This window comes from Erythrolamprus reginae, chromosome 2 (genome assembly GCF_031021105.1).
Source record: "Erythrolamprus reginae isolate rEryReg1 chromosome 2, rEryReg1.hap1, whole genome shotgun sequence".
NCBI classification, from domain to species: Eukaryota; Metazoa; Chordata; class Lepidosauria; order Squamata; family Dipsadidae; genus Erythrolamprus; species Erythrolamprus reginae.
The window spans coordinates 171,453,634-171,479,220 of record NC_091951.1 but is presented as its reverse complement, the minus strand read 5'-3'; the positions used below and the strand labels follow the sequence as shown (position 1 = coordinate 171,479,220).

At 42.5% G+C, this 25,587-nt stretch overlaps 1 protein-coding gene across 2 annotated transcripts in view; it reads right to left on the bottom strand.

Annotated features, from left to right (window-relative positions):
- Positions 1-1,046: 1,046 nt before the first annotated feature.
- DNAJC22 (DnaJ heat shock protein family (Hsp40) member C22) overlaps positions 1,047-25,587 on the bottom strand; it is a 49,309-nt gene continuing 24,768 nt past the window's right edge. The window contains exons 1-3 of one of the 2 annotated variants that reach the window (XM_070735989.1): positions 6,113-6,187; positions 3,804-4,714; positions 1,047-1,419 (exon numbers count right to left, since the gene is read on the bottom strand). In XM_070735989.1, the coding sequence (XP_070592090.1) occupies positions 1,240-1,419; positions 3,804-4,628 (1,005 nt within the window). In that variant the 5' untranslated portion in view covers positions 4,629-4,714; positions 6,113-6,187 and the 3' untranslated portion in view covers positions 1,047-1,239. Of the gene's footprint in view, positions 1,420-3,803; positions 4,715-6,112; positions 6,188-25,587 lie in introns of those variants that run through there. The other variant, XM_070735990.1, reaches the window with a different exon arrangement.

Below are 25,587 nucleotides of genomic sequence, written 5' to 3'. Positions count from 1 at the left end.
ATATGGAAATGAGTGAAGCAAGCAATTTAGAGAGAATGTAACAAGTTTAAGGAAACCTACAATGTGTATAATGGATGTATGCATAGCATGAGGTTGTATACTACTGTAAACTGCTACCTTTGGCAACTCCTGTCTTGATTTTTATAATTTAAGAAATGCATGTCTGTAGTGTAAAGGTTTTCAATGTGGCTTAAAACTTTAGCTAAAGCAGTGTCATAACCAATCACTATAAAGTTTATCAGAAATCTAATCCAATAAAAAAATACTAAGAAAATTAGAACATTTTTCACTTACCGTATTTTTCAGAGCATAAGATGCACTTGGTTTTTGGGAGGAAAATAGGGGGGGGGGGTCTGCCTACCAGGTATTCATCTGGCTAGGGTCCTTATTTAAGTCAGCTTCAGCACATTATCCCTTGGTTAAAGTTTTAAAAAACCTTATTCGGAAAGAATAACATTGAAAGAGCTTGCAAGCCGATAAGAGCTGGGAACATCATTAGCACCTGGTTGGGGTTGGAAAGCAACATTTGAATAAGTAGTAGAGCAATGAACAAAAGGCTTTGCAGACTTAGGGCTTGGAAAACATTCTTTGCAAAGAGTAACAATGAAAAAACCTGCAAAGTAAGAGCTGGGAAGATTGTTAGCATCTAGTTAGGGCTGGAAAAAAAAGTTTGGGAGGGAAGAGTATAAGATGCACCCACATTTTCAGCCTCTTTTAGGGAGGAAAAGATGCATTTAATACTCTGAAAAATATGGTATTTATTAAATTTCTATGCCATCCATCTCCTCTGCCAGGTGACTATGCAATTCCTGCTTTATTTTTCCTGACCTTAAAAAGGATAACGTACATCTTCTCATTGTTATTTGATAAATAAAGACTTTAAAAAAAATATTGAACATATATTTCAGGGGCAGAAACCAGCAAATATCAGAGGATTGGCAATGTGAAAAGAAACTGGCAGTATCTCATAAAAAAAACAAGCCTAGTGAAAATACAGGTCAGTGATATGTTCCACTCCCCAATTTATCCAAAAAGTCCTGGAATTCTTACAAATATTTAATGAAAGATCATAAAACAGTTATGTTTGTAATCTTCATCTTCTAAGACATTTAACATACATAGAAAATTAACACATTTATAATTTGGTCCATGTTATTTTGAGAACCATTGCTTTAATAATAATAGTTTAATCCCCAGCTGTTTTATGGTAATAAAATTTCTGTGCTGTCTAAAATGCAATCATGCAAATTTTGACTTCTTTGCCTGCATGAGGAATTCATAGGCAGCTTGCACTTCAATAAAATGTCTTTCAGCTTCTGCTATTTGATGTTGATTATGATCAGGATGCCAAAGCTTCACCAGCTCCCGGTAGCTTTTGGTAATTTCTTCTGGAGTGGCATCATTAGGAATACCTAAGATCTAGAAGAAGAGGACAGAGGAATATCAGCATCCTATCAAAGATGTAAATTCATTAATATTTTAATTATCAATTATCAAATCAATAATTAGTTGGCTGGGTGACTTTGAGACAATCACTGTCTCTCAGCCCACCCCACCCGATGGGGTTGTTGTGGGGAAAATGAGGAAGAGGATGGAGCATGTTTGTTGTTCTGAGTTTCTTATAAAGTAATAAAGGAAGGGTAACATCTAAGAAATAAATAAAGTAGTCATTTGTCAGTGATGGAGCAGAGGGGGAGAGCACAAAGAATAATTTGCTGGCACTTGCTGTTACAACTTATTGAAAAAATATATAAAATCCAAAAATCCAATGAAAGATTATTTTTGTGGGGTTTGAACTAATAGGAGAGCACATAATTTTGTAGAGCTTTGGGAATCTAAGCATAAAGGTCCTTTCTCTTTCTTGCAATTCTGCAAAACACAGTTGGTTTTCTTTCTTTCTTTTTCTCTCCTTCCTTCCTTCCTTCCTTCCTTCCTTCACCCAAAGATATCAAAACTGAAGAGCCTTGATATTATCTCTGGTTATACATTTTGGGTAAAACTTTCAGCCAGCTGGATGATAATATTATACAATTCCCAACCTTTAAGCATGGCATATTCTGCTTTATATTTCAAATAATCCCAGAAAATTCTACTAAAATCAGTATGGTGGTCTTGTGTTAAGTCTAAGACTGCAGAATTCTAATTAATGGCTATACTAAAAATTCTGGAAAATTTTAATTCTAAGGTATCAGGGAAATATGCTCTAAATGGAAGAAACTGTTAATAATGGAACAAATATGTATGACAGATAACATTGTTGACTTCTTTGCCCTTTGAACCATTTTCCTTACAATCAAAAAGTTCTGATTTCAGTTAATGTTATTCTTTTCCCAAATAGCATTTTAAACTGGTAAATCAATGTAAGTGTAAAATTATTGGCTAGGGTCTTCTGATGTTTTTATTTAGTTGCTTTGTCTATTTATAAATGCTGTTAAAATAGAAGATTGTATTACTGAATTGAATAAGAATTTTTCACAAACTGTTTCTAATTAGATTTAACATGATTTACATTTTGTTAGTTGTTTTATCTTGCACACTGTACAGTGCTACCAGTAGTATTTGAGCTTCCTTTAGTGCAATTTTGTATTGATACAAATAGCAGTCCTTTAATACAGTGTTTTTCAACCAGTGTGCCGTGGCACACTAGTGTGCCGTGAGACATGGTCAGGTGTGCCACGAAGCTCAGAGAGAGAAAGAAAACAAGAGAAAGAACGAGAAAGAAAGAGCAAGAGAAAGAAAGCAAGAGAGAGAAAGAAAGAAAGCAGAGAGATAAAGAACAAGAGAGAGAGAAAGCAAGAGAGAGAGAAAGACACAGAGGGAAGTAGGGAAGGAGAGAGAGCAGAAAAGAGGAAAGAAGGAAGAGAGAAAGAAAGAAAGGGATGGAGAGAGAAAAAAGAGGGAGAGAGAAATAGAGTGAAAGGGAGGAAGACAGAATTTTTTTGTCCAAACTTTTTTAGCCGCGCCCCCCCCACATGTGCCCCATCGTTTTGTAAATGTAAAAAATGTGCCGCTGCTCAAAAAAGGTTGAAAATCACTGCTTTAATACATGCAAAGCAAGTTGTTTGATATGCAAGGCTTGAAGTGAATTTTAATCTGTCTGAGGACAAAAGAGTTTGATGTACTCATTAAGGCATCAGCTAGAAACTGAGAGGTTGTTTTAGTCCTGCCTTAAATACAAAGCTAGTTGGGTGATCTTGGACCAGTCATTTTCTCTCAGCCCTAGGAAGAAAGCAATGGCAAACCACTTCTGAAAGATCCTGTCTAGAAAAATGCAGAGGCTAGTCCGAGTAGTTGCCAGGAATCAAAAACTGACTTGAAGGCATACACAGACAGCTTGTCACACATGCAGAATCAAAGCTTATAAACACTGTTTTGGACATACAAAGGGGGCAGGGCTTTTATTGTGTAGTAATGACCAGCAGCTTGACTTTTTTAAAAATCCTTTCAGCAGATGATCCTTTGCTAGTCCAGATTTAGTGTTGTGAAATGCAGAAATTCTCATTTCCTATATTTGATTATATAATACTGGATTACTACAATGCACTCCACACAGGACTACCTTGAGATGCATTTAGAAGCTTCAGCTGGTGCAAAGTGTGGCTGTACAGGTGGTAAATAATGTTGGGTATGCCACGGGTCCTATCGGCTAAGAAATGTCAGCCGGCAGGGACTGTGAGATGTACCGTCTTTAAAGTAGCCCCTTCCTTTAGAGTTGAGGTTGACCTTGATCTTGTTGGCTAGGTTGTAGGAATCTTGAAACTTAACTGTTCCCAAAAGCTGAAAAATAATAAAATCCACTGTACCTGATATGCCATCAGCCGTCTTTCATCCTGGAAAGACTGCACAAATTTTAAAATGTTCTCCCATTCCTGGAAATAGCCACCAGTTAAACCCAGCATCTTCGCAGCACGGTAGGGGAGAAGCAGCACTGATTCCAATATTCTACTCAAGGATGGAAACACACTGACATAATCCAGGACTGCTCCAATGGTGCTGGCTATGTAGTTGGCAGTGGCTGCTGTGTTGCTGAAGGCAGAGTAGGCCAGTGGCGTTGTGAATGCCAGATAGGCCAGACCTAGTCGGTAAAGTCGGAGACTTAGCTTCTTCTTGGTGTGATTGTTTTGGGTTTTATAGCTTCGGTAATTCTGGGCTGTCACACTACTGGTAAGAGTAATGGGCAAGATCCCCAGAGAGTGGCCATAGAAGATTGGTGCAGTTATGAAGGCAGCCACTAAGGTTGCTTGAAGATCGGAGGCTTGATTGCCCACCTCGGACACCAAATGAACTCCGAGACCCACAGCCAGAGGGAGAGCCAGAAGGTAAAAACCTGGCAGGGTAGAGAGACCAATCAAAGCCACTATCCCAAAATAGATGCCTACTAAAGCTTGGCCAAGGAAACGCACAGGGTTGAAAGGTGGGGATTGACCTTTAGGCAAGTCTGGGCTACCATTTGCCTGTGCTACCCACCCCGGGAGCAGCCACAATTCCCAAAGCCACCCTAGGCCAAAGCCTCCCAAAGTCAGCATCCAGAGTAAGGCATGGTTATCTCGGCCCAGGTAGAGATGGTGGAGCCCAGCAAGGCCTCCCACAGCCCAGAGAGCAATAGCTACCACAAGGTATTTGGCCATCTCATTTGGCCTTAGCACCACCGGACGTATCACTGCAGGCAATGCTGTTTTCTATATCCATCCTCCCCGGATGCCGAATAATAGTTCTGAGAAGAGAGAGGGAGAAAAAAAACAATAAAATATAGCAGTCCTGTAGGAAGTTAACACCGATCCTAGGAAATAAAATATTTTAGAAGCTGATGGCACGATGGAATAAGGTGAAAAGTTATATCTTAAGTAGAATTTATGACGACAATGTGAAAAATAAATTCCGATCACTTTTTGTATGTAAAGAAATGTAAACTGGAGCTAAGGAAATAATTGGAAATAATTTAACCCCCTAAATGGTGGTGGGGTTTATTGGTGTTGGGCACTTTTTCTTTAAGATTTTTTCATTTGTTTGTTTGTTCTGTTGTAATAAAAATTTAATAAAAATATTTTTTTTTAAAAAGGAAATATTAAAATGGCAGAATATTATATTTTCCTGACGGAGAAATGGAGAAACATGTTTTTAGGTAGGAAATAGACTAACTCTTAATAATAATACCTCTTACCCCACCTTGTCATTAAGATCAGAGCAAATCCCCCCCACACCTTATGTTCTTATGTTTTGTCAATGGGCAGCCTATTCTACGTAACAAAGAATGACCGTAATGGGAATCCCAAAGTCATCTCACCACATGGCACCTGAGAAGATTACATGAGCCAAGCCTGATGGGACACAGACAAAAGCCTACAGAGTTAGCTAAGACCACCCCCACCCCCACCTGATGGGAGTCTGACAGCCAATGGGATGCATTTTTCTTGTACGGGAACAGGAAACATTTAAGGTAGAGCACAACAGAGGGTATAAAACTCAGGCACTCACAGCATCTCAGCCCATCTGTCTTCTTCAACATCTTTAAGGCATATGACCCTCCTATTCCGCAGGCTCTCTAGCCATGTAGTCCTGCTGGCCACCATTAAAACAGCCTCCATGCTTCCAGTGTCTTTTTCTCCACTTGGAAACTGAACCCAGAAAGGGCATTTCGTACAACAGTATCTACAGCACAGGGCTAGCCAAGTGTCTGGACTGTAAGTCATGATTTCTTCCTGTTGTCGAGCCGCACCCTCCCTGGTAGTGACTGCCTTCCCCCGCCAGATCTAGGTGTCTGCATTATGATAGTGTGCAGGAGAAGCTAGTGTAAGCTTCATTTTTCTGGCAGCTAATCCAGGGAACCATTGGTGCTTTCTTACAATTTATCACCGAAAAGATCAATCATTTCCTAATCAGAACATTGCTTCCATAGCCTCCCCAAACTTTCATCGGTTGAATCCTGCCATGTATTTCAGTGGCAGAGTATCAGCTTTTCAAGAAAAAGGTGTTACTTTTTCCAAGCAAAAGCATGTTTAAGGAGGACTAGGAAAGATTCCTGCTAAACACCCTGAAGATCCTTCCAGTAAGAAGAGATGGTTCGGGATGAGAGGGTGCAAAATGTTTGATTTCCAGAAATGTAATCACCTACCTTTCAGCTCATTTTCAGAGGGAACATCGGGAAAATGCAGGCAACTCTTAATGCCTCAGAAAGCCTTTGACCTCACAAGGCTAACAGACTTTGTCTCCCTTCTGGGGGAGGAGGTATGGTCAAAGGGCAGCAGAATACACACTGTGTTACTGATAACGACAGAGAGTGGGGAGAGAGAAGGAGAGAGAGACTGGAGCTTGGTCAAAATTATCATCTACCTAAACTTTTCAGAATTTGTTTATATCAATCAAATTAAGAGGGAGATAAGTTATGCTTATGATTTTCTAAATTATCCAAAGTGATGTTGTGGTTAAAGGTATTAATCTGAGACCTGGGTGTGGGTGTGTCCAGATTCAAACTTATCCTCGTCCATAAGTGGCGACTGAGTGATTTGGGGTGTGTCACTCCTCTCTCAAAGTATTGCTCTTACTGCTTTAATGACGGGGGAGTCATTCCCTACTTTTCCTGCCAAGCATCTTCAGGGCGCCTGAGTGGGGATTATATTTTCTGGCCACTTTGCACCAAGTTGCAGGATGCGGATGTGTGCCTGTATGAGTGTGTTGCTGCTTGTTGCTTCAGATGCTTCTCTGAAGTGTGTGCAGTGATCTAAGGCGACAACCTTGTGGCGCCGGGTTCTTCCCTTTCTCCCTCGCCCGCATCCCTGCCGCGGTGACTCACCAGGAGAAGGCTGGAGACCCACGCAGCTCCTCGGGGGGCCTTGCGGAAGGCGGCGGCGGAAGACCCCATGGCCGGCGCTGGATGCGAGGAAGGATGCTTTCTGCGCGGGCGGAGGCCGAGAGCTGAGAAGGGCGCGCCTTGCCCACCCTCGCTGGAAGAGCTGCCCATGTAGCAGTCCCGCTGCCCCATTGCCTGGCAGGGGATGATGGGCAAGGGACGCCTCGGGGAAGGAGGGCAGGGCGGGAAGGGAAGGAGGGGGCTGGCGGGGGTTTAAGAAAAGGGAGCCCGCCGGGCACGAGGGAACGCTGGCCGCGCGGGGCTCCGAGACCAGCCTTGCAACTCCGAGGCGGGAGGAGCTGAAAGCCACCGGGAGAGGACTGGGCTCAGCAGGAGAAGCACCGCCCCCCCCCCCCCATTATTCAATTTCCCTGGGCCCGGGACACCACTCCCAGTAATACCGGTCTATCGGCGGCCCTGAGAGAGACAGATGCAGATGCAGATACAGAGAAAGAAGGAGAGACAGTGACACAGAGACAGAGAAAGAGAGAGACGTGGCTGGGAGGGGAGGGGTGAGGCAGGGCAGGGCAAGGCAAATAATTTAACAAGTGAATCTCTGCCCTAATGACCGGTTGGGTAGATATGGCTGGAGGGGGAGTGTCATGTGACCAGGCGGGAATGAATGACATTGAGTTGGCCACACCGACACTGTCATACCAATAATTGTTAAATTATTGGCTTCCAATATTTTCTTTTTTGTGGGAAAAGGGTCCAAATGGCTCTTTGAGTGCTTAAGGTTGCAGACCCCTGTACGAGACCAAACTGATTCTATCTGATATAAACTCCCTAAGAACACAAAAACTTACATATTGTTCTGGGGACTTAGTTAATCTAATAAAGGGAACAGCCCAATATGGTTTTGGATGGGCTCCTCTGTTTGCTTTAACATTGGTTGTTGTTTCAAGTAAATGGGAAGTCCCCCAGAGGCTTAAATGTGACCACTCACGTCATGACAGTTAATTTGGTCAACCAACTATATCCGCCTAAATTCATCATTACCGAGTTGCCTTGTTTGATCACAAACCTCCAGAAATTGACAATACAGTGTTCCCTCAATTTTCGCGGGGGATGCGTTCTGAGACCGCCCGCGAAAGTTGAATTTCCGCAAAGTAGAGATGCGGAAGTAAATGTGCTATTTTTGGCTATGAACAGTATCACAAGCCTTCCCTTAACACTTTAAACCCCTAAATTACAATTTCCCATCCCCTTAGCAACCATTTAGATTATTGCTCAACATGTTTATTTATTAAACTTTATTAAAAAAATATTTATTAAAGGCAGATGAAAGTTTGGTGATGACATATGATGTCATCAGGCGGGAAAAACCGTGGTATAGAGAAAAAACCCACAAAGTATTTTTTAATTATTATTTTTGAAAAACCGTGGTATAGACTTTTCGCGAAGTTCGAACCCGCGAAAATCGAGGGAACACTGTACAAAGAATTTAGGCTAGATCCTTAATCCCCCTAATAACAGGAATAAATCTATAGCTGAAAGATTTACAACAGATGGTGAAATCTAGGGTATTGACACACACATTAAGAACAATTGTATTTTTTTTAAAAAAAGAAAATAAGCGAAGTACAGTGGAACTTAATTCGTTCTGTCACCAGGTTCGTAAGTAGAAAAGTTCGTAAGTAGAAGCAATTTTTCCAATAGGAATCAATGTAAAAGCAAATAATGTATGCAAATCCATTAGGAAAATCCAAACTTTAAGGCTTAAAAAAAAAGCGGCGGGCAAACAAAGTGAAGGCTAACGGAGTGGAGACTGACAGCGAGGAGAAGCCAGAAATGGAGGTCCTAACAAAGGCTAATGCCGCCCCAAATCACTCCCAAAATCACCCCTCCAGATGCTTCCTATGCCACCTCAAATCACTCCCAAAATCACCCCTCCAAAAGCTTCCTATGCCACCCCATTTGTACATTAAAAATTTTCTACCCCAAAAAAAATATTTTATTTATTTTCCTTTTCAACCCATTCATAAAATTTCCTCAAAATTTTATAAAACTCCAAGTCTTCTTTATCTTTAATTTTCATTGTAAGTCTATTCATTTCTGCACAATCCATTATCTTCCTTGTCTTCTGGCCCTGGGCTCACGTTGCTGCTGCTCAATGCCAGGTCGGTGGTAAATAAAGCTCTCCTCATCCGGGATTTAATCCTGGATGAGGAGGCCAACCTGGCATGTATTACGGAAACCTGGCTGGGCCCAGAGGGAGGAGTTCCTCTCTCTGAAATTTGCCCAGCCAGGTTTCAGATATGGCATCAACCTCGACCCCAGGGAAGGGGGGGAGGAGTGGCTATTATAGCCAGGGAGAGCCTTTGCCTACGTGGACTCATTGCTCCAGAGATTGCGGGTTGCGAGTCTCTCTTGATGAAGTTGGACTTAGGGGTTCAGGTGGGCTTGTTTCTCACATACCTGCCTCCCAGCTGCGTGTCAAAAGCCCTGCCTGTGCTACTCGAGGAAGTAGCCGGGTTGGCGGTGGAGTTCCCTGGACTTATTGTCTTGGGGGACTTCAACCTGCCGTCACTCGGCGAAGCCTCTGGACTGGCACAGGAGTTCATGGCCACCATGACAGCCATGGACCTGACTCAAGTAATACAGGGTCCGACTCACAAGGGAGGACATGCACCCGACATGGTATTCCTCTTCGAGCAATTGAGTAATGGTCTGAGACTAAGGGGCTTAGAAGCATTGCCTTTGTCTTGGTCGGACCATTTTCTACTACGGCTTGACTTCCTGGCTTCAATCCTTCCCCGCAGGGAGGCGGAACCAATGAAGATGTTCCGCCCCAGACACCTGATGGACCCAGAGGGCTTTCAGACGGCGCTTGGGGTTATTCCAGATGCACTCGTCCACAGTTCGGCGGAGTCTCTTGCGGAGGCCTGGAACAAGGCTGCAGTGGATGCTCTTGACCGGACTGCGCCTTTGCGACCTCTCCGTGGCGCCAGACCCCGTAGAGCTCCATGGTTCAACGAGGAGCTCCTGGAGTTGAAACGCCAGAAGAGACATCTAGAGAAGCGATGGAGGAAGAGTAAGTCTGAATCCGATCAAACACTTGTAAGAGCTTTTATTAAGACTTACAAAGTGGCGCTCAAGGCGGCAAGATGCGCGTATCATGCCACCTTGATTGCATCAGCGGAATCACGCCTGGCCGCTCGGTTTAGGGTGACCCGCTCCCTTCTTAACCAGGGGGGAGTTGGGGAACCCTTACAGAGCAGTGCCGAGGATTTTAACTCGTTTTTCACTGATAAAATCGCTCAAATCTGGGCCGACCTCGACTCCAATTGGAAAACAGAGTTGACTGACAATGAGTCAGTTGAGGTGACTGGGGCCCGTACTTGTCCACCTGTCTGGGAAGAGTTTGATCTGGTGACACCTGATGAAGTGGACAAGGCCATTGGAGCTGTGAGTTCCGCCACCTGTTTACTGGATCCGTGTCCCTCCTGGCTGGTTTCGGCCAGCGGGGAGGTGACACGGAGCTGGGTCCAGGAGATTGTCAACGCTTTCTTGGGGAGGGGATCCTTTCCAACACCCTATAAAGAGGCGCTCATGCGCCCCCTTCTCAAGAAGCCTTCCCTGGACCCAGCCGTACTTAATAACTATCGTCCAGTCTCCAACCTTCCCTTTATGGGGAAGGTTGTTGAGAAGGTGGTGGCACTCCAGCTCCAACGGTCCTTGGAAGAAGCCGATTATCTAGGTCCCCAGCAGTCGGGTTTCAGGCCCGGTTACAGCACGGAAACTGCTTTGGTCGCATTGATGGATGATCTCTGGCGGGCCCGGGACAGGGGTTTATCCTCTGTCCTGGTGCTTCTTGACCTCTCAGCGGCTTTCGATACCATCGGCCATGGTATCCTTCTGCACCGGCTGGAGGGGTTGGGGGTGGGGGTGGGAGGCACTGTTCTCCAGGGGTTCTCCTCATACCTCTCCGGTCGGTCGCAGTCGGTGTTAGTGGGGGGCCAGAGGTCGACCCTGAAGTCTCTCCCTTGTGGGGTACCTCAAGGGTCGGTCCTCTCCCCCCTGCTATTTAATATCTACATGAAACCACTGGGAGAGATCATCTAAGGGCATGGGGTGAGGTATCATCAGTACGCTGATGATATCCAGCTTTACATCTCCACCCCATGTCCAGTCAACGAAGCAGTGGAAGTGATGTGCCGGTGTCTGGAGGCTGTTGGGGCCTGGATGGGTGTCAACAGACTCAAACTCAACCCTGATAAGATGGAGTGGCTGTGGGTTCTGCCTCCCAAGGACAATCCCATCTGTCCGTCCATCACCCTGGGGGGGAATTATTGACCCCCTCGGAGAGGGTCCGCAACTTGGGCGTCCTCCTCGATCCACAGCTCACATAAGAGAACCATCTTTCAGCTGTGGCGAGGGGGGCGTTTGCCCAGGTTCGCCTGGTGCACCAGTTGCGGCCCTATCTGGACCGGGACTCACTGCTCACAGTCACTCATGCCCTCATCACCTCGAGGTTCGACTACTGTAATGCTCTCTACATGGGGCTACCTTTGAAAAGTGTTCGGAAACTCCAGATCGTGCAGAATGCAGCTGCGATAGCAGTCATGAGCTTACCTAGGTATGCCCATGTTTCACCAACACTCCGTAGTCTGCATTGGTTGCCGATCAATTTCCGGTCACAATTCAAAGTGTTGGTTATGACCTTTAAAGCCCTTCATGGCATTGGACCAGAATATCTCCGAGACCGCCTTCTGCCGCACGAATCCCAGCGACCGATTAGGTCCCACAGAGTGGGCCTTCTCCGGGTCCTGTCAACTAAACAATGTCAGTTGGCGTGCCCCAGGGGAAGAGCCTTTTCTGTGGTGGCCCTGACTCTCTGGAGCCAACTCCCCCCAGAGATTAGAACTGCCCCTACTCTCCTTGCCTTTCGTAAGCTCCTTAAAACCCACCTTTGTCGTCAGGCATGGGGGAACTGAGACATCTCCCCGGGGAATATACAGTTTATGCATGGTATGTTTGTATGTATGTTTGCTTAGTAAATGGGTTTTTTAAAATATTTTAAACTATAATTTAGATTTGTCATGAATTGTTTTATTTTGTTGTGAGCCGCCCCGAGTCTGCGGAGAGGGGCGGCATACAAATCTAAATAATAGATAGATAGATAGATAGATAGATAGATAGATAGATAGATAGATAGATAGATAGATAGATAGATAGATAGATAGATAGATAGTATAATGGTACATCTACTTAAGAACTTAATTCGTTCCGTGATCAGGTTCTTAAATAGAAAAGTTTGTAAGTAGAAGCAATTTTTCCCATATGAATCAATGTAAAAGCAAATAATGCATGCAAACCCATTAGGAAAGAAATAAAAACTTGGAATTAGGGTGGGAGGAGGAGGAGGAAGAAGAGGAGGAGGACAGTCTCTACTGAAGGAAGAAGGTGAGGTGAGGGGAATGAAAAAAATCCAAAACTTTAAGGCTTAAAAAGACAAAACAGGGACTCTGAGGCGGCAAGGAGGAGCACGTGCCTCCCATACACCTGGCGCGAGGCTGCCTCCCATACACTGCACCAGAGAGAGAAACCCAGTGGGAATGGCAGGAAGCTGGCCGGGCCTTTGTGTCGCTCTCAAATTTCCTGGGAATGTTTTTCAGGCTTGGGTTCTTAAGTAGAAAATGGTTCTTAAGAAGAGGCAAAAAAATCTTGAACACCCAGTTCTTATCTAGAAAGGTTCTTAAGTAGAGGCGTTCTTAGGTAGTACTTTACTTTCTGTTGATATTCTGTTCAACTTCCAATTTTGTGCATATACAATTCTAGCCGCAGTTACTATGCCGCCTCAAATATATATATAAAGAAGAAATAAGTATATTTCTTCTTTATTGAACTTTGCTGACAATATGCCTAATAAAAATATTTCAGGTTTTAAATCAATACTTTGTTTCAAAATCTTCTTGATCCACATTTGAACCTCTATCCAATATATTTTGGCTTCCGTGCAAGTCAACCACACATGATAAAAGGAGCCAGGTATGTGATTACATTTCCAACACTTCATCAATTTATTCTTAAATATTTTTGCTAGTTTCTCTGGAGACATGGGCCACCTGTAAAACATCTTACACATATATTCTTTAAATGTTGTTGCCAGATCAGAACACACTGCAAACTTTGGTTGAACAAGTCACCTATTGTAAAGAAATTATTGAGTGGCTACAGCACATTTATTAAAGGAATGGTAGGATACAAGCAGGAGAAACTCTAAGCAGAACAACCACAGGAACTGGCATGTCCCTACTTACAACTTTGGGATCTTGGATGAAAGCAGATTTGTTGAATTCCCAAATTTGTACAAAATACATTTGGGCTCACAGGTAGGAGCCAGCCTGCAAGACCTTCCTCTTGACTTACCAAGACTTGGCTGACGTAAGAGGCATTGAGAAAAGTAGACAGTTCATTGGAATCTGCTGCTCTGCTCAGAAGTTTGTATGTCTGTGATTGTGTAATGTTAGGATATGCATGTGGGTGTTGCCAACTCTAGCCTTGCCATCGTTGCCACGTTTCCTTACACCATTCGGAAAGCTTTGAATAAACAAGACCTTCAGGCAAAAAAGATTCCTTATTTCCTTTCTTAAAGCCTCAGCATGTGACCCAAACAGCTTGGAGAGGTATATGCAGCCTGCCATCACTAAAGACCAGCATCTGAACCGAATGCTATGTAGCCTTAAAGAGAGAAACAGGATGTCCAGACCAAAGAACGTTCAATGGAATCCAATAGTGCTCTTGTTTCTTATAGAGTTCCATAGATTTCACCCAGAACTAATGTCCCAGAGGCACTTTAGCTCCAACTTGGTGGAGCATTCAATACAGATGATCCTCGACTTACTACCACAATTGAGTCCAAATTTTCCATTGCCAAGCAAGGCAGTTGTTAAGTGAGTTTTGCCCCATTTTATGACCTTTTTCCCACAGTTGTTAAGCGAATCGCTGCAGTTGTTAAGTGAATCGTGTAATTGGTAAGCAAACCTGGCTTCCACATTTTGACTTTGCTGAAGCTGTCCGGGAAGGTCACAAATGGTGATCACATAACCCCAGGACACTGCAACTGTCATAAATACATGCCAGGTTGCTACATGCCCAAAGTTTGATCAAATGACCAGGCTGCAATGATTGTGTGAAAACTGGTCATGTCACTTTGCTCAGTGCGGTTATAACTTTGGTCACTAAACAAACGGTTGTAAATCAAGGACTACCTGAACATTCAAATCTGAGGTGCTGCTTGTTTTTCTGGATCCTGGTGGTGGTCTGTTGCGATGGAATAAAACACGATAGCTGAAACAACCTGTATTTTGCTTTGTTTCAGTTCAAGTAAAAAAAGACTCTCACTCGCCTAAAAACAGCATACTGACACCAGGTGGCAGTAGCAACACCACAATGAAGACTGCTTCTTCGCTAATGTCTTGCTGGGAAAGGATATAGTGGGGAATTGGAGGCAGCTTAAATTTTGTGTGATATTACGCGATTCAAGTACAATTTAAGTTGCCGGAGGTACAGTGGCTTTAACCTCTTGCAACCAAAATAACAGCAGCATGTCTCAACTAACATCTTTCAGGAGAAACATCTTTCAGATGTGGCGACGGGGGCGTTTGTCCATGTTCGCCTGGTGCAACAGTTGCGGCCCTATTTCAACCAGGAGTCACTGCTCATAGTCACTCATGCCCTCATCACCTCGAGGCTCGACTACTGTAATGCTCTCTACATGGGGCTAGCTTTGAAAAGTGTTCGGAAACTTCAGATCGTGCAGAATGCAGCTGCGAGAGCAATTATGGGCTTCTCTAAGTATGCCCATGTTACACCAACACTCCGCAGTCTGCATTGGTTGCCGATCAGTTTCCGGTCACAATTCAAAGTGTTGGTTATGACCTATAAAGCCCTTCATGGCATTGGACCAGAATATCTCCGGAACCGCCTTCTGCCGCACAAATCCCAGCGACCAGTTAGATCCCACAGAGTTGGCCTTCTCCAGGTCCCGTCGACGAAACAATGTCGTTTGGCGGGACCCAGGGGAAGAGCCTTTTCTGTGGCGGCCCTGACCCTCTGGAACCAGCTGCCCCCAGAGATCAGAATTGCCCCCACCCTCCTCGCCTTTCGTAAGCTCCTTAAAACCCACCTCTGTTGTCAGGCATGGGGGAATTGAGATATTCCTTTCCCCCCAGGCCTATACAATTTGTGCATGGTATGTTTGTGTGTATGTTTGGTTTTTAATAAGGGTTTTTAGTTATTTTAAATATTAGATTTGTCCTATGCTGTTTTATTATTGTTGTTAGCCGCCCCGAGTCTACGGAGAGGGGCGGCATACAAATCTAATAATAAATAAAATAAATAAATAAGTAAATAACCAGCTGAGTAAATGGTTTTTTTAAAATCATTTGGTCTATCCAACTATGGGATGGAGCATACTATGATACTTCGGCTTTCGCCATACTATGATACTTCGGCATTCACAATCCAGGGGCCTTCGGAGGCAGTTGCTTTCGCAATGAACTATTTTTGTGTTAAATTTATATTTACCAACAAAGTTTCTCTTTATTTCTTTGTCAGTAAATATAAACTGAACACAATAACTAGTAACTATAACTAGTTGAGTGTATCCATCGCCTACATTCTGCAGTTTATTCTTCCTATCCTTCCATTGACCAAGTTTATTATCTTACATATTTCATCTCTTGAGTTTAAGTCAGTGTACAAGAAGGTACTGTCTCCTCATTTTATTTTCATAATAGCAAGCTGGTCGAGCCAGTTTGGTTAAAATAGGGGAAGACTTGCTGAAGGTCATCGTCCAGTGAACTCCACAGTCAAATGGGGAGATGAGTTTGGGGCTTTCCGACTCCTGACCAGCTCCTTAGCCATGATGCTATCTTACTGGAGACTGCCTTGCATTCATAACAAGGGCTTTTTGAATAGGGCCACTCACTTGAAATGTATGAACATAATTGTGTAACAATGAGAATCTTTCCCATATCAAAATACCACCCAGGTCATGGAGTATATCCATTGTTTGTTTCCTTTTGTATATCATGATGATTCTCTCCTATGAGGCAGCAAGAAGGAGCATGGAGGTTGCTGCTCCGCCGGACTACGGTGTAACATCGCGACTTAATTTAACTTAAGTCAACAAGCTTGTTCTGGTTGTTCTGAGAGGTGAGATGTCCATGCCTCTGGAGACCTCAATTTGGCGTCTTTCCATGGCGGTTTAGAGTTATTTCAGCCGTGGACACACCAGGAGCCGATCAGCTGGGGTACGGAAAATGGCAGCCGCCATTAAGAACTGAGCTACACTGCTGAGAGATTGAGTTGAGATCAAACTGAGAGCTGAGATATCAAGTTGGGAGAGCGGGCCAGGAGGTGAGAGATACGGATGACTGGCACTGGAGGTGATTAACAGCCTAGGCAGCCCTGACCCACCGGGTGGACCCGGGACTCTGGGACGTTGTATGGTGGGAGCACTTGGCGTCGGAGGGTCTGTTGGATGGAGGGCCTGTATGGAGAGGTTGGACTGGCCACTGCCGTGGAGGAGGAGGCTGATGAGAAGGAAGAGGAGGCCGAGGAAACCCACCTATGTCGCCAGGCATGGGGTACTTGAGGTATTCCCTTGCTAATATGATTTATGTATCTATCATATGATTAAGTTGTATGGTTATTTTAATGATATGGGTTTTTTAAATGTCTTTTTAAGTAATGGATTTGTTACATTGTTTATTATTGTTGTGAGCTGCTCTGAGTCTTCGGAGAGGGGCGGCATACAAATCTAATAAGTTATTATTAAATTATTATTATTATCTGTTTTGTGATTGGGATGGGGGAAAAAATCTTAGTTTTGTGTCCGTGTGCATGCTTGTGTTTTAATGAAATGCAGGTCTCATTCAAAAACCATACCTGCTGTTGATAAGTGCCACATCTATTGACAAACTTGACTTTTAAAGCTGCCTCTTTAGTTTCCTCTCATACAATGCCATTTATTGTATTCCTACTAGTTCCAACTTTTATAAAGGTACAGAGGACAAGATGAGTAAAACAAATTGGACATTTGAATTTAAGACATTTACTTTTACTCTCACCGCACTACATACAAAAAGATATTAGAAAGGAAGATGCAACTGAGCCAAGCTTATGCTTGGATGGACATATAGGCAGAGGTGAGGGGAACAATCTTCCTAGAATTCAGTGTATCCATCTTCTACATTCTGCTGTTTGTTCTTCCTCTCCTTCCACTGACCAAGCGTAGTTTTAACAAGGTAGCTCCTATGATGGGCATCTCATTGTCCATGTAAATTTCATTCCGTAACCCCATAAAAATTAATGGCAGCACAAAGCCTTCTTCCCACAACCCCCGCGGGGAGCTGGGTTTGCCCATTGCGCCTTAGCAAGTTTCTATTTGCACAAGCACTCATAGTATTATCATCCTTATTTACATAGATTACTGAGTAGCAGGCCGCCAATTTGTCCTAATTCATAATTAATCAACCCAATCTCCTTCTATGTTGTTGACTCAGCCACCTGCTTCCTGACCTACGCAAATTGGGAGAATTTTGCATCAACTTTGGAAATGTATAGGGAGACTTTAATATTTCATTAAAAAAGAAAAGAAAAGAAGAAAACAGCTATCCACGCTATTACCCCAAAGGTTAGGAATTACCTGTGCGCTCTGAAGCATGAGACAGTAAACTGGGTTTTAGTTGGCCAAAGATTAGCAGATATAAACAGAAATTGGTCCTCCGTCTGTTCAAAGGTGCAGTTTTTGATCTAGAATTGGCTACAATTGCTGCTACTCTTTCATATCAAACTGGACCCCTAGATAATACAATCTCAGAACAATTTGAGTCAGTTTTGTCCAGCTGCATTTTGATTTGAATTGTTTTCTAAATAATCTCTCACTTTGTTCTTATGCACTGAGAAAATTGGGAATTAAAGGGGTTGTGTTTGTTTGGAACTAGATCCAGCATGTTTTAAATCAGTGTATAACAAGAGGGTAAAATACATGTTTTCGTTTGTTGTCCTTTTAACTCAACATTCTTTTAATATTTTTGTCCAATTTTGTTTTGTCTAATTTCTTTCCTTTTGGATTTTTTTTGTATTTTAATTCTCTGAATAAAATAAGTTTTTGAAAAAAAAAGATTAATTTGATATTTTGTGCAGAGGACAAAATGGTGTGTGCCCTCACCTCTGGCAACAGACTAGGCAGCTGAATTTTATTCTGGAATTAGCAAAATTGTGGTGCATAGATAGTCCTCTATGTATGACCACAATTGAGGTCAAAATTTCTGTTATTAAGCAAGACAGTTGTTCACATTTTGCCCCATTTTACAAACTTTCTTTCCCCAGCGTGAAACAAATCATTGTAGTTGTTAAGTTAATTACACGGTTGTTAATTGAATCTGGTTTCTCCATTGACTTTGCTTGTCAGAAGGTCACAGAATGTGATCACATGACTCTGAACCAGTTGCCAAGTGTCAAGGGCAGCGGTCCCCAAATTACGGCCCACGGGACGGATGCAGCCCGCCGAGGTCTTTTAACCAACCCGCGGCAGCACACAAGATTTTACCAATCGATATAATAAGCTCCCGAATCTCCTGTTCACTCACTGCGGTCGGCTGCTGAGCGAGGAGGAGGTGGAGAGGCAAGAGGCGGGGAGGAAAGTGGGCATCAACGGCTGCCACGGGGCCGTTGTTGTTGTCGCGGCGGCTGCCCTGTGCCGGCCAGGAAAGCCGGCTGCCCGGGAAAGGGAGGGAAAGGGAGGGAGGGAAGGAAGGAAGGAGAAATGGAGGGAGTTTGTTGGTTTAAGTTTAAATTTACTTGTTAATAAAGAAGTATAAATTACTTAATTACTTAATTACTTATTACTTCTTCTTTATTTTAAATACTGTATTTGTTCCCATTTTGTTTTTTACTTTAAATAAGGTATGTGCAGTGTGCATAGGGATTTGTTCATAGTTTTTTTTTATAGTCCAGCCCTCCAATAGTCTGAGGGACAGTGAACTGGTCCCCTGTGTAAAAAGTTTGGGGACCCCTGGTCAAGGGGATGCTACAGCGGTCATAATTGTGAACGATGGTCATAGGTCACTTTTTCCAGTGCTTTTTTTGTAACTTCAAATGATCACTAAATGAATGGTTGTAAGTTGAGAACTACTTGGAGTGATTATGGCATCTTGGCAGCTGGATTCCCAGGAATTCTGGGAATTGAAATCCACAGATCATAAAGGGGCCATAATCCCCCCACTCCTGATCTGTCAGTCCCTTTTGTCCAAATGGAATTGTAAGCCACCCAAGAGTCATTGATTGAGATAGGCGGCTATAGAAATCAAATGCATAAATAAATAATACCCAGTCCTTTTAAGGCTAGGATTTATTTATTTTTTGCAACATTTGTATATTCTACGGTACCAAATGACTGGATAGTTGTATTCAGTGGCCTAGCAGTGACAAGCAGTGTTCCCTCTAATTTTTTTGGGGGGGTGGGGGGAAAAGTATAGTGTCTGAGCGGCAGTCCCTTCGGGACTGGGCGGCACAGAAATATTAAATAAACAAACAAACAAACAAACAAATAAAAAACCCACCATGTTTTGCCTCAGAGAATTTCAAAATAAAATACTGTACTGTGTGTCTATAACAGTGAGCTCATAATAGGGCAACTCTATCAATATCAAAATGCCACTTAAATAGTTGAGCTAGTTTCAAACTAGATTTTGATTTTCTTTCTCTCTTCCTTACTCCCATTCTTTTTCTTTCTCTTTTCCTTCCTCTCTTTTTTCTATCTGTTTCTCTCTCTTCCTCTCTTCCTCTCTCTCTCCTTCCCTCTCACTCTTTCCCTCTCGGCTTCTGGGCAGGTTTGGAAAACTCTGAGTTGATGATGATTTTTAAATGAGCAATTGCTCACTGCTCAGCTTAGAGGGAACTATGGTGACAAGTGAGAAAAACGTGCTCTCAACCCGTGCACTTTGAGCAACAGGACTAGAACCAAAACTATATTACTTGTGAACATTTTTCAAAACCCCAGTTCCACTCTGCTGGCAAGAATCATCAGTGTCGGATCTCCATTAGAAAAGCGATGGGAATGAAGAGACACAATGAGGTCACTGAAAAAATGAGGAAATGGTCATCTGGAAAAAGAACAGGTTTTAACTGATTAGTTTGAGGGAAGGGGGGGGGAAAGAATTGCATATCTTATTCTCAAGTATGGAAGTGAACCAAAAACTAGCAGGTTAAAAGGATGATAGAGAAAGATAGTTGATGAGCTCCTTTGTGGGAACAGAGTCGGAAAGATTAGGGAAGAGTGTTAAATATTTAACAGGCTGATGAATTTTAATGAAAAAGTGGCGCCTCTTGTTGCCATTGTATTCCCACAAGAGACGGGGATGCGGCATGGCTCTGCATCAGCCTCAGTGATTAGCAGGTGGTCGTCTTGTGATTGACTCAGATGTTTGTGGTCATCATCTGTTTACAGGTCACCTGGATTTGAGACCTCCAGGCCTTATCCATGCCTGGCCTCTTCATGCATTGAAAACTCCATCATTAGAGATGTGAAGTTTAAGAAGAGGGCAATAAAGGAGGCTATCTGAATTCTGTCCAGAGCTCGGGAAAGGAAGAATAGGCCAAAGATTAAGACGAGGCTTGAAAAGGCAGCTGGAATGGCATGAAATAGTGCAATTATATCTTGTATTGACAAACACTGCACGATAATTCTGCATTCTGCTTTCCGTTAAGATGAAGAATCAAGGATACATTTTTTTAATGCAATTTGAAAGACTAGAGCCTTGTGTAAGGGAATGCGGAGATCAGACCTCTCCTTTTGGTTGTAAAGTTCTCCATTTACAAGGTTCTGGGAGATGGTACTATAAGAAACAGTACATTTGGGTATGATGAAACTCATATGTTTGAAGAAGAAAAAAACCACCACCCAGCAATTAGCCATGCCCACAATTCATGCTAAAAGTATCAATATTCCCTTTGAGCAGCCAGAGGTTTATAAACCTTTGTTAGTGAGTAAATTCCAGGGAACAAAGAGAGATTTATTTCTTGTAACAATAGGTTGTTGTAATACAGTATAGCTCTTAACCGAAGCTCCAGTCAAGCTATCCATTCTTTTTTTAAAATAGAATTTGTTAATTTCCAGTCTTTTTTGCAAAAACAGTAATACAATAATATAATAAATACAATAAGTGATTCTGCATTGTTACATCATTGCATCTTCTCTCTTTTTTTTAGTTACCTCACATTTTATATATTTGGACATATTGTACTGATATTACATTGTTGCAATAGCTAATTATTGCAATAGCATTCTTAACCATTTGATGTGATGGTATAATATTTGATAGAAACATAGAAACATAGAAGACTGACGGCAGAAAAAGACCTCATGATCCATCTAGTCTGCCCTTATACTATTTTCTGTATTTTATCTTAGGATGGATATATGTTTATCCCAGGCATGTTTAAATTCAGTTACTGTGGATTTATCAACCACGTCTGCTGGAAGTTTGTTCCAAGGATCTACTACTCTTTCAGTAAAATAATATTTTCTCATGTTGCTTTTGATCTTTCCCCCAACTAACTTCAGATTGTGTCCCCTTGTTCTTGTGTTCACTTTCCTATTAAAACCACTTCCCTCCTGGACCTTATTTAACCCTTTAACATATTTAAATGTTTCGATCATGTCCCCCCTTTTCCTTCTGTCCTCCAGACTATACAGATTGAGTTCATCAAGTCTTTCCTGATACGTTTTATGCTTAAGACCTTCCACCATTCTTGTAGCCCGTCTTTGGACCCGTTCAATTTTGTCAATATCTTTTTGTAGGTGAGGTCTCCAGAACTGAACACAGTATTCCAAATGTGGTCTCACCAGCGCTCTATATAGCGGGATCATAATCTCCCTCTTCCTGCTTGTTATACCTCTAGCTATTTTTTTAATTGATAATGAAAAAGACATCATACTTCCACATGCTGCAGGATAGAAAGGACTGATGTCCATCCTCACAAGCAGAACTGCTTAGAACTACTAAGTTCTTACAATTTAGAACTTGTGTAGAACAACTTAGGAGAAATTATTTTTAAAAGTTAAACATTTACCCTCTAGTTGTGTGCAACACTAGGGGCTGGGTGCTTATCATTGTTTCTTAGCTGATGGCATCAGTATGGTCTGAAGACACTTCTGTAGTCACATGGCCAGCATGAGTATATGCTGAAGGCATGTGGAATGTTATTACCTTCCCACTAAAGTGGTACCTATTTATCTATTTGAACTTGTATGCTTTTGAACTGCTAGGTTGGCAGGATCTGGAGCAAGAATGGGAGCTCACTCCATCATATGGTACTTGGGTCTCAAACTGTCAAATTTCGGGTTGGAGAACAGAACATCGGTTCAATTGCCCTCATAAAAGATGGGAAACTTATTGCCTTCCCATCATCCTTCATATTAGTCACACTAGCTAGAGATACTGTGAGTTGTAGTTTCAATGATCTTTAGGCAGTCAGAAGAATATCACCCTGCCATACAAAGAAAGCACTAAATAGCTCCAAATAGTTTTTAAAAATCAAGTCTTCGAGTTAGAAAAAGAAACTGGCAAGTCCATGGATAGCATAATGTAGATTTATGGCAGCAGTATGGAAGCAAGCTGCCATATTTTTGTCATTTTTTTCTTTCTACTTTCCAGTCTTAGTCTTGAGGTATCTTGGGGCTTTCCCTTTCAAATAATAACCATCTGCCCCAACTAAACTGTTTTCAACATGAGCCAAGATACGGTGGTTGCTACTTGATGAACTTAAACCAGAAGATACTTCAGTACAAACTTTTATATAGGTTAGTAGAACCACAAGATATTCTGGGACTCTTAAATGAGCCTAAATGTGTCTCCCTGTCATTTACTTTGGCTGTAAAATCATGCAACGTTTTTGTGAGTTCAAGAAAAATTTCCTCCCTTAGCAATTTAGTTAATTGTTTAACATAACTGACAAAATGAGGTCTATTGTGTCAAAAGCTCACTCCACAAAATCTTCACTTTTAAAGTGAGCCAAAAGTCTGCTCTTTTAGCCTAAATGAAACATGATTTTCATCATGAGAATATAATCAGAAATCCAAAGAAAATATATCCATAAGAAAGGGACTAGGGGGTTAGAAGAAACCGGAACAACATCTATAGAGGTGTGGAATCTTCCTGTCTATCTTCCCCACTTCTCCAACCCACCATCTTCACAACTATTGACTAGCGTTCGAAACTTAGCTTCTCTGCTCCAATTCCTACTTGTCTCTTTCTAGACAGGAAGTCCCAGGGGGACCCCTGAAGTAAGAACAGTCCTGGCACAAAGCACAAATCCTTGGTTGGTTTCAAGCCGCGCTGTCCCATGGGGGATCCCGTGGAAGCAGCCAAGGGTGGAATCCAGCCAAGCGCAGACAGTCTATGAAAGCTCTTCAAAAATCAGGCTTTCGCTCAGAAAGAGGGGAGAGGAGGGGAACTGAGCACTGCGATACCCAGCTTGGCTCTTGGTTTGCAGCTCAAAGCTTTTCTAAAGGGTCGCAATGCTAATCTTCGGCATTGCTCAGTTTCATTTCTCTAGCCTCAGAGAGACCAAGTCACAGATCCTGCTGGACCATTGCTGCACCCCATCCCAACCAGTGATTTTGAAAACACAAATACACATGTTGTTACACCCCAATGCAGTGGATTTTTTTTACATCCACTAAAGATTTCCTGCCCTGCTAGTTTGATAAGATCAATCATTGAAGGAGGAGGGGGGGTTTCTCTTCCAACTCTGTTCGATTCTGTAAAAGATCTGGCTTTAAGCCGTCAAATTTGCCTTTTTCTGCTGGGGGCTGGATTAGGAGAGAGAGGATGATGAGACGTCGACATTTGCGAAGGGCAGGCAGCCCCAACTTGGTGGGGCTCTGCCTTGCTCAGAATGAACTCCACATCTTGATGCCTCAAATTATCTGATTGCCGGCCTCACTTCATGCTCAACTCCTGCCCATCTTCTTGTCATCTGAGTAAGGCGAGCCCAGGCACCCCTTGCCCTCTTAAAGCAATTAGATAAGGATGTTTGGCTTAGCGTGCTTCCATCTCAGCCTCTCATTTCAATATAGATACTCCACTGGGGCAGATGGGAACCTTTCCTTCCAACTCCCTGTTTGTGTGTTGTCATGGAATACGATGCTGCCTTCCCACAACCAGGAGACAGATGCCTGACAGGTACCCAGGCAGGTGATCCGGCTGTCAGTCTGGTTTGGAGTGGGGAGGACTTGGGAGTAGAAGAGGGAAGTGTTGCTTGAGAGGTTGCCTTTGTCCTTTATATTTAAAGAAGCTAAACTTTCTTTATTTCACACTGCAAGTTTCTGCGAGATTATTCAATGGGATATATCCTGTAATGAGCCTTTTTAGAAGCAAAGCTTTAATTGTGTCCTTTATTTATTTTATTTTATTTATTTGTCAAACAATTATAGGGTGATAATTTGTACATATAAAACATTAGATAAGTAATGATTGAAAGTAAACAATAGGACAGGGACGGTAGGCACAATAGTGCGCTTATGCACGCCCCTTACAGACCTCTTAGAAAGGAGGAGAGATCAATTGTAGATAATCTAAGGTTAAAGGTTTTGGGGTTAGGAGTATAAACCACAGAATCAGGTAGTTGATTACTCTGTTGCTGAAGTTGTATTTTTTGCAGTCAAGTTTGGAGCAGTTGACATTTAGTATAAATCGATTTCGTGCTCGTGTGTTGTTGCGGTTGAAGGTGAAGTAGTTGTTAACAGGTAGGACATTTTGGTATATGATTTTATGAACTATAATTAAGTCGGAACGGAGACGACAGAGTTGTAAGTTGTCTAAACCAAGAATTTCAAGTCTGGCGGAGTAAGGTATTTTGTTGTGAGAAGAGGAGTGAAGGACTCTTCTTGTGAAATATTTCTGGACTCTCTCAATTGTGTTGATGTCAGATATGCAATGTGGGTTCCATACAGGCGAGCTGTATTCTAGGATTGGTCTGACAAATGTTTTGTAAGCTCTTGTTAGCAATTCAAAATTACCAGAGAAGAAGCTGCGAAGGATTAGGTTAACAACTCTTAAAGCCCTTTTGGCAATGTTGTTGCAGTGGGCTCTAGGACTTAGGTCATTGGATATGAATACACCAAGGTCTTTGACAGATTGAGGGTTATCAATAAGTTCAATTCCTCCAAGTTTATGTTTAGTATTCTGATTCTTTTTACCAATGTGTAAGACAGAGCATTTAGTGGTGGAGATTTGAAGTTGCCAGGTTTTAGACCATTCTGCTACGTGGTCAAGGTCTTTTTGAAGGGTAGCAGCATTGTCGGTGGTATTAAATAGTTTGACATCATCTGCAAAGAGAACGCAATTGCTAGTGATGCAATCGCAAAGATCGTTTATGTATAGTATGAATAGTGTGGGTCCTAAAATATTACCTTAAGGGACACCACTGTTAACAGGAGCAGGAAGAGAAGTGGCACTTCCTATTTTGACCATTTGTTGTCTGTTAGATAGGAATGCTGTTAACCAATTGTGTAGTAGTCCAGAGATGCCGTAGGATTTGAGTTTCAGAAGAAGTTTGTCGTGGACAACTGAGTCAAAGGCTTTGCAAAAGTCGATATAGATCGCATCAATTGGATTACCTTGGTCAAGTTGAGTGGTCCAAATGTTTTTACATTGTAAGAGTTGTAGATTACAGGATAATTTTTTTCTGAAACCAAATTGTTTATTGGAAAGTAGGTTATT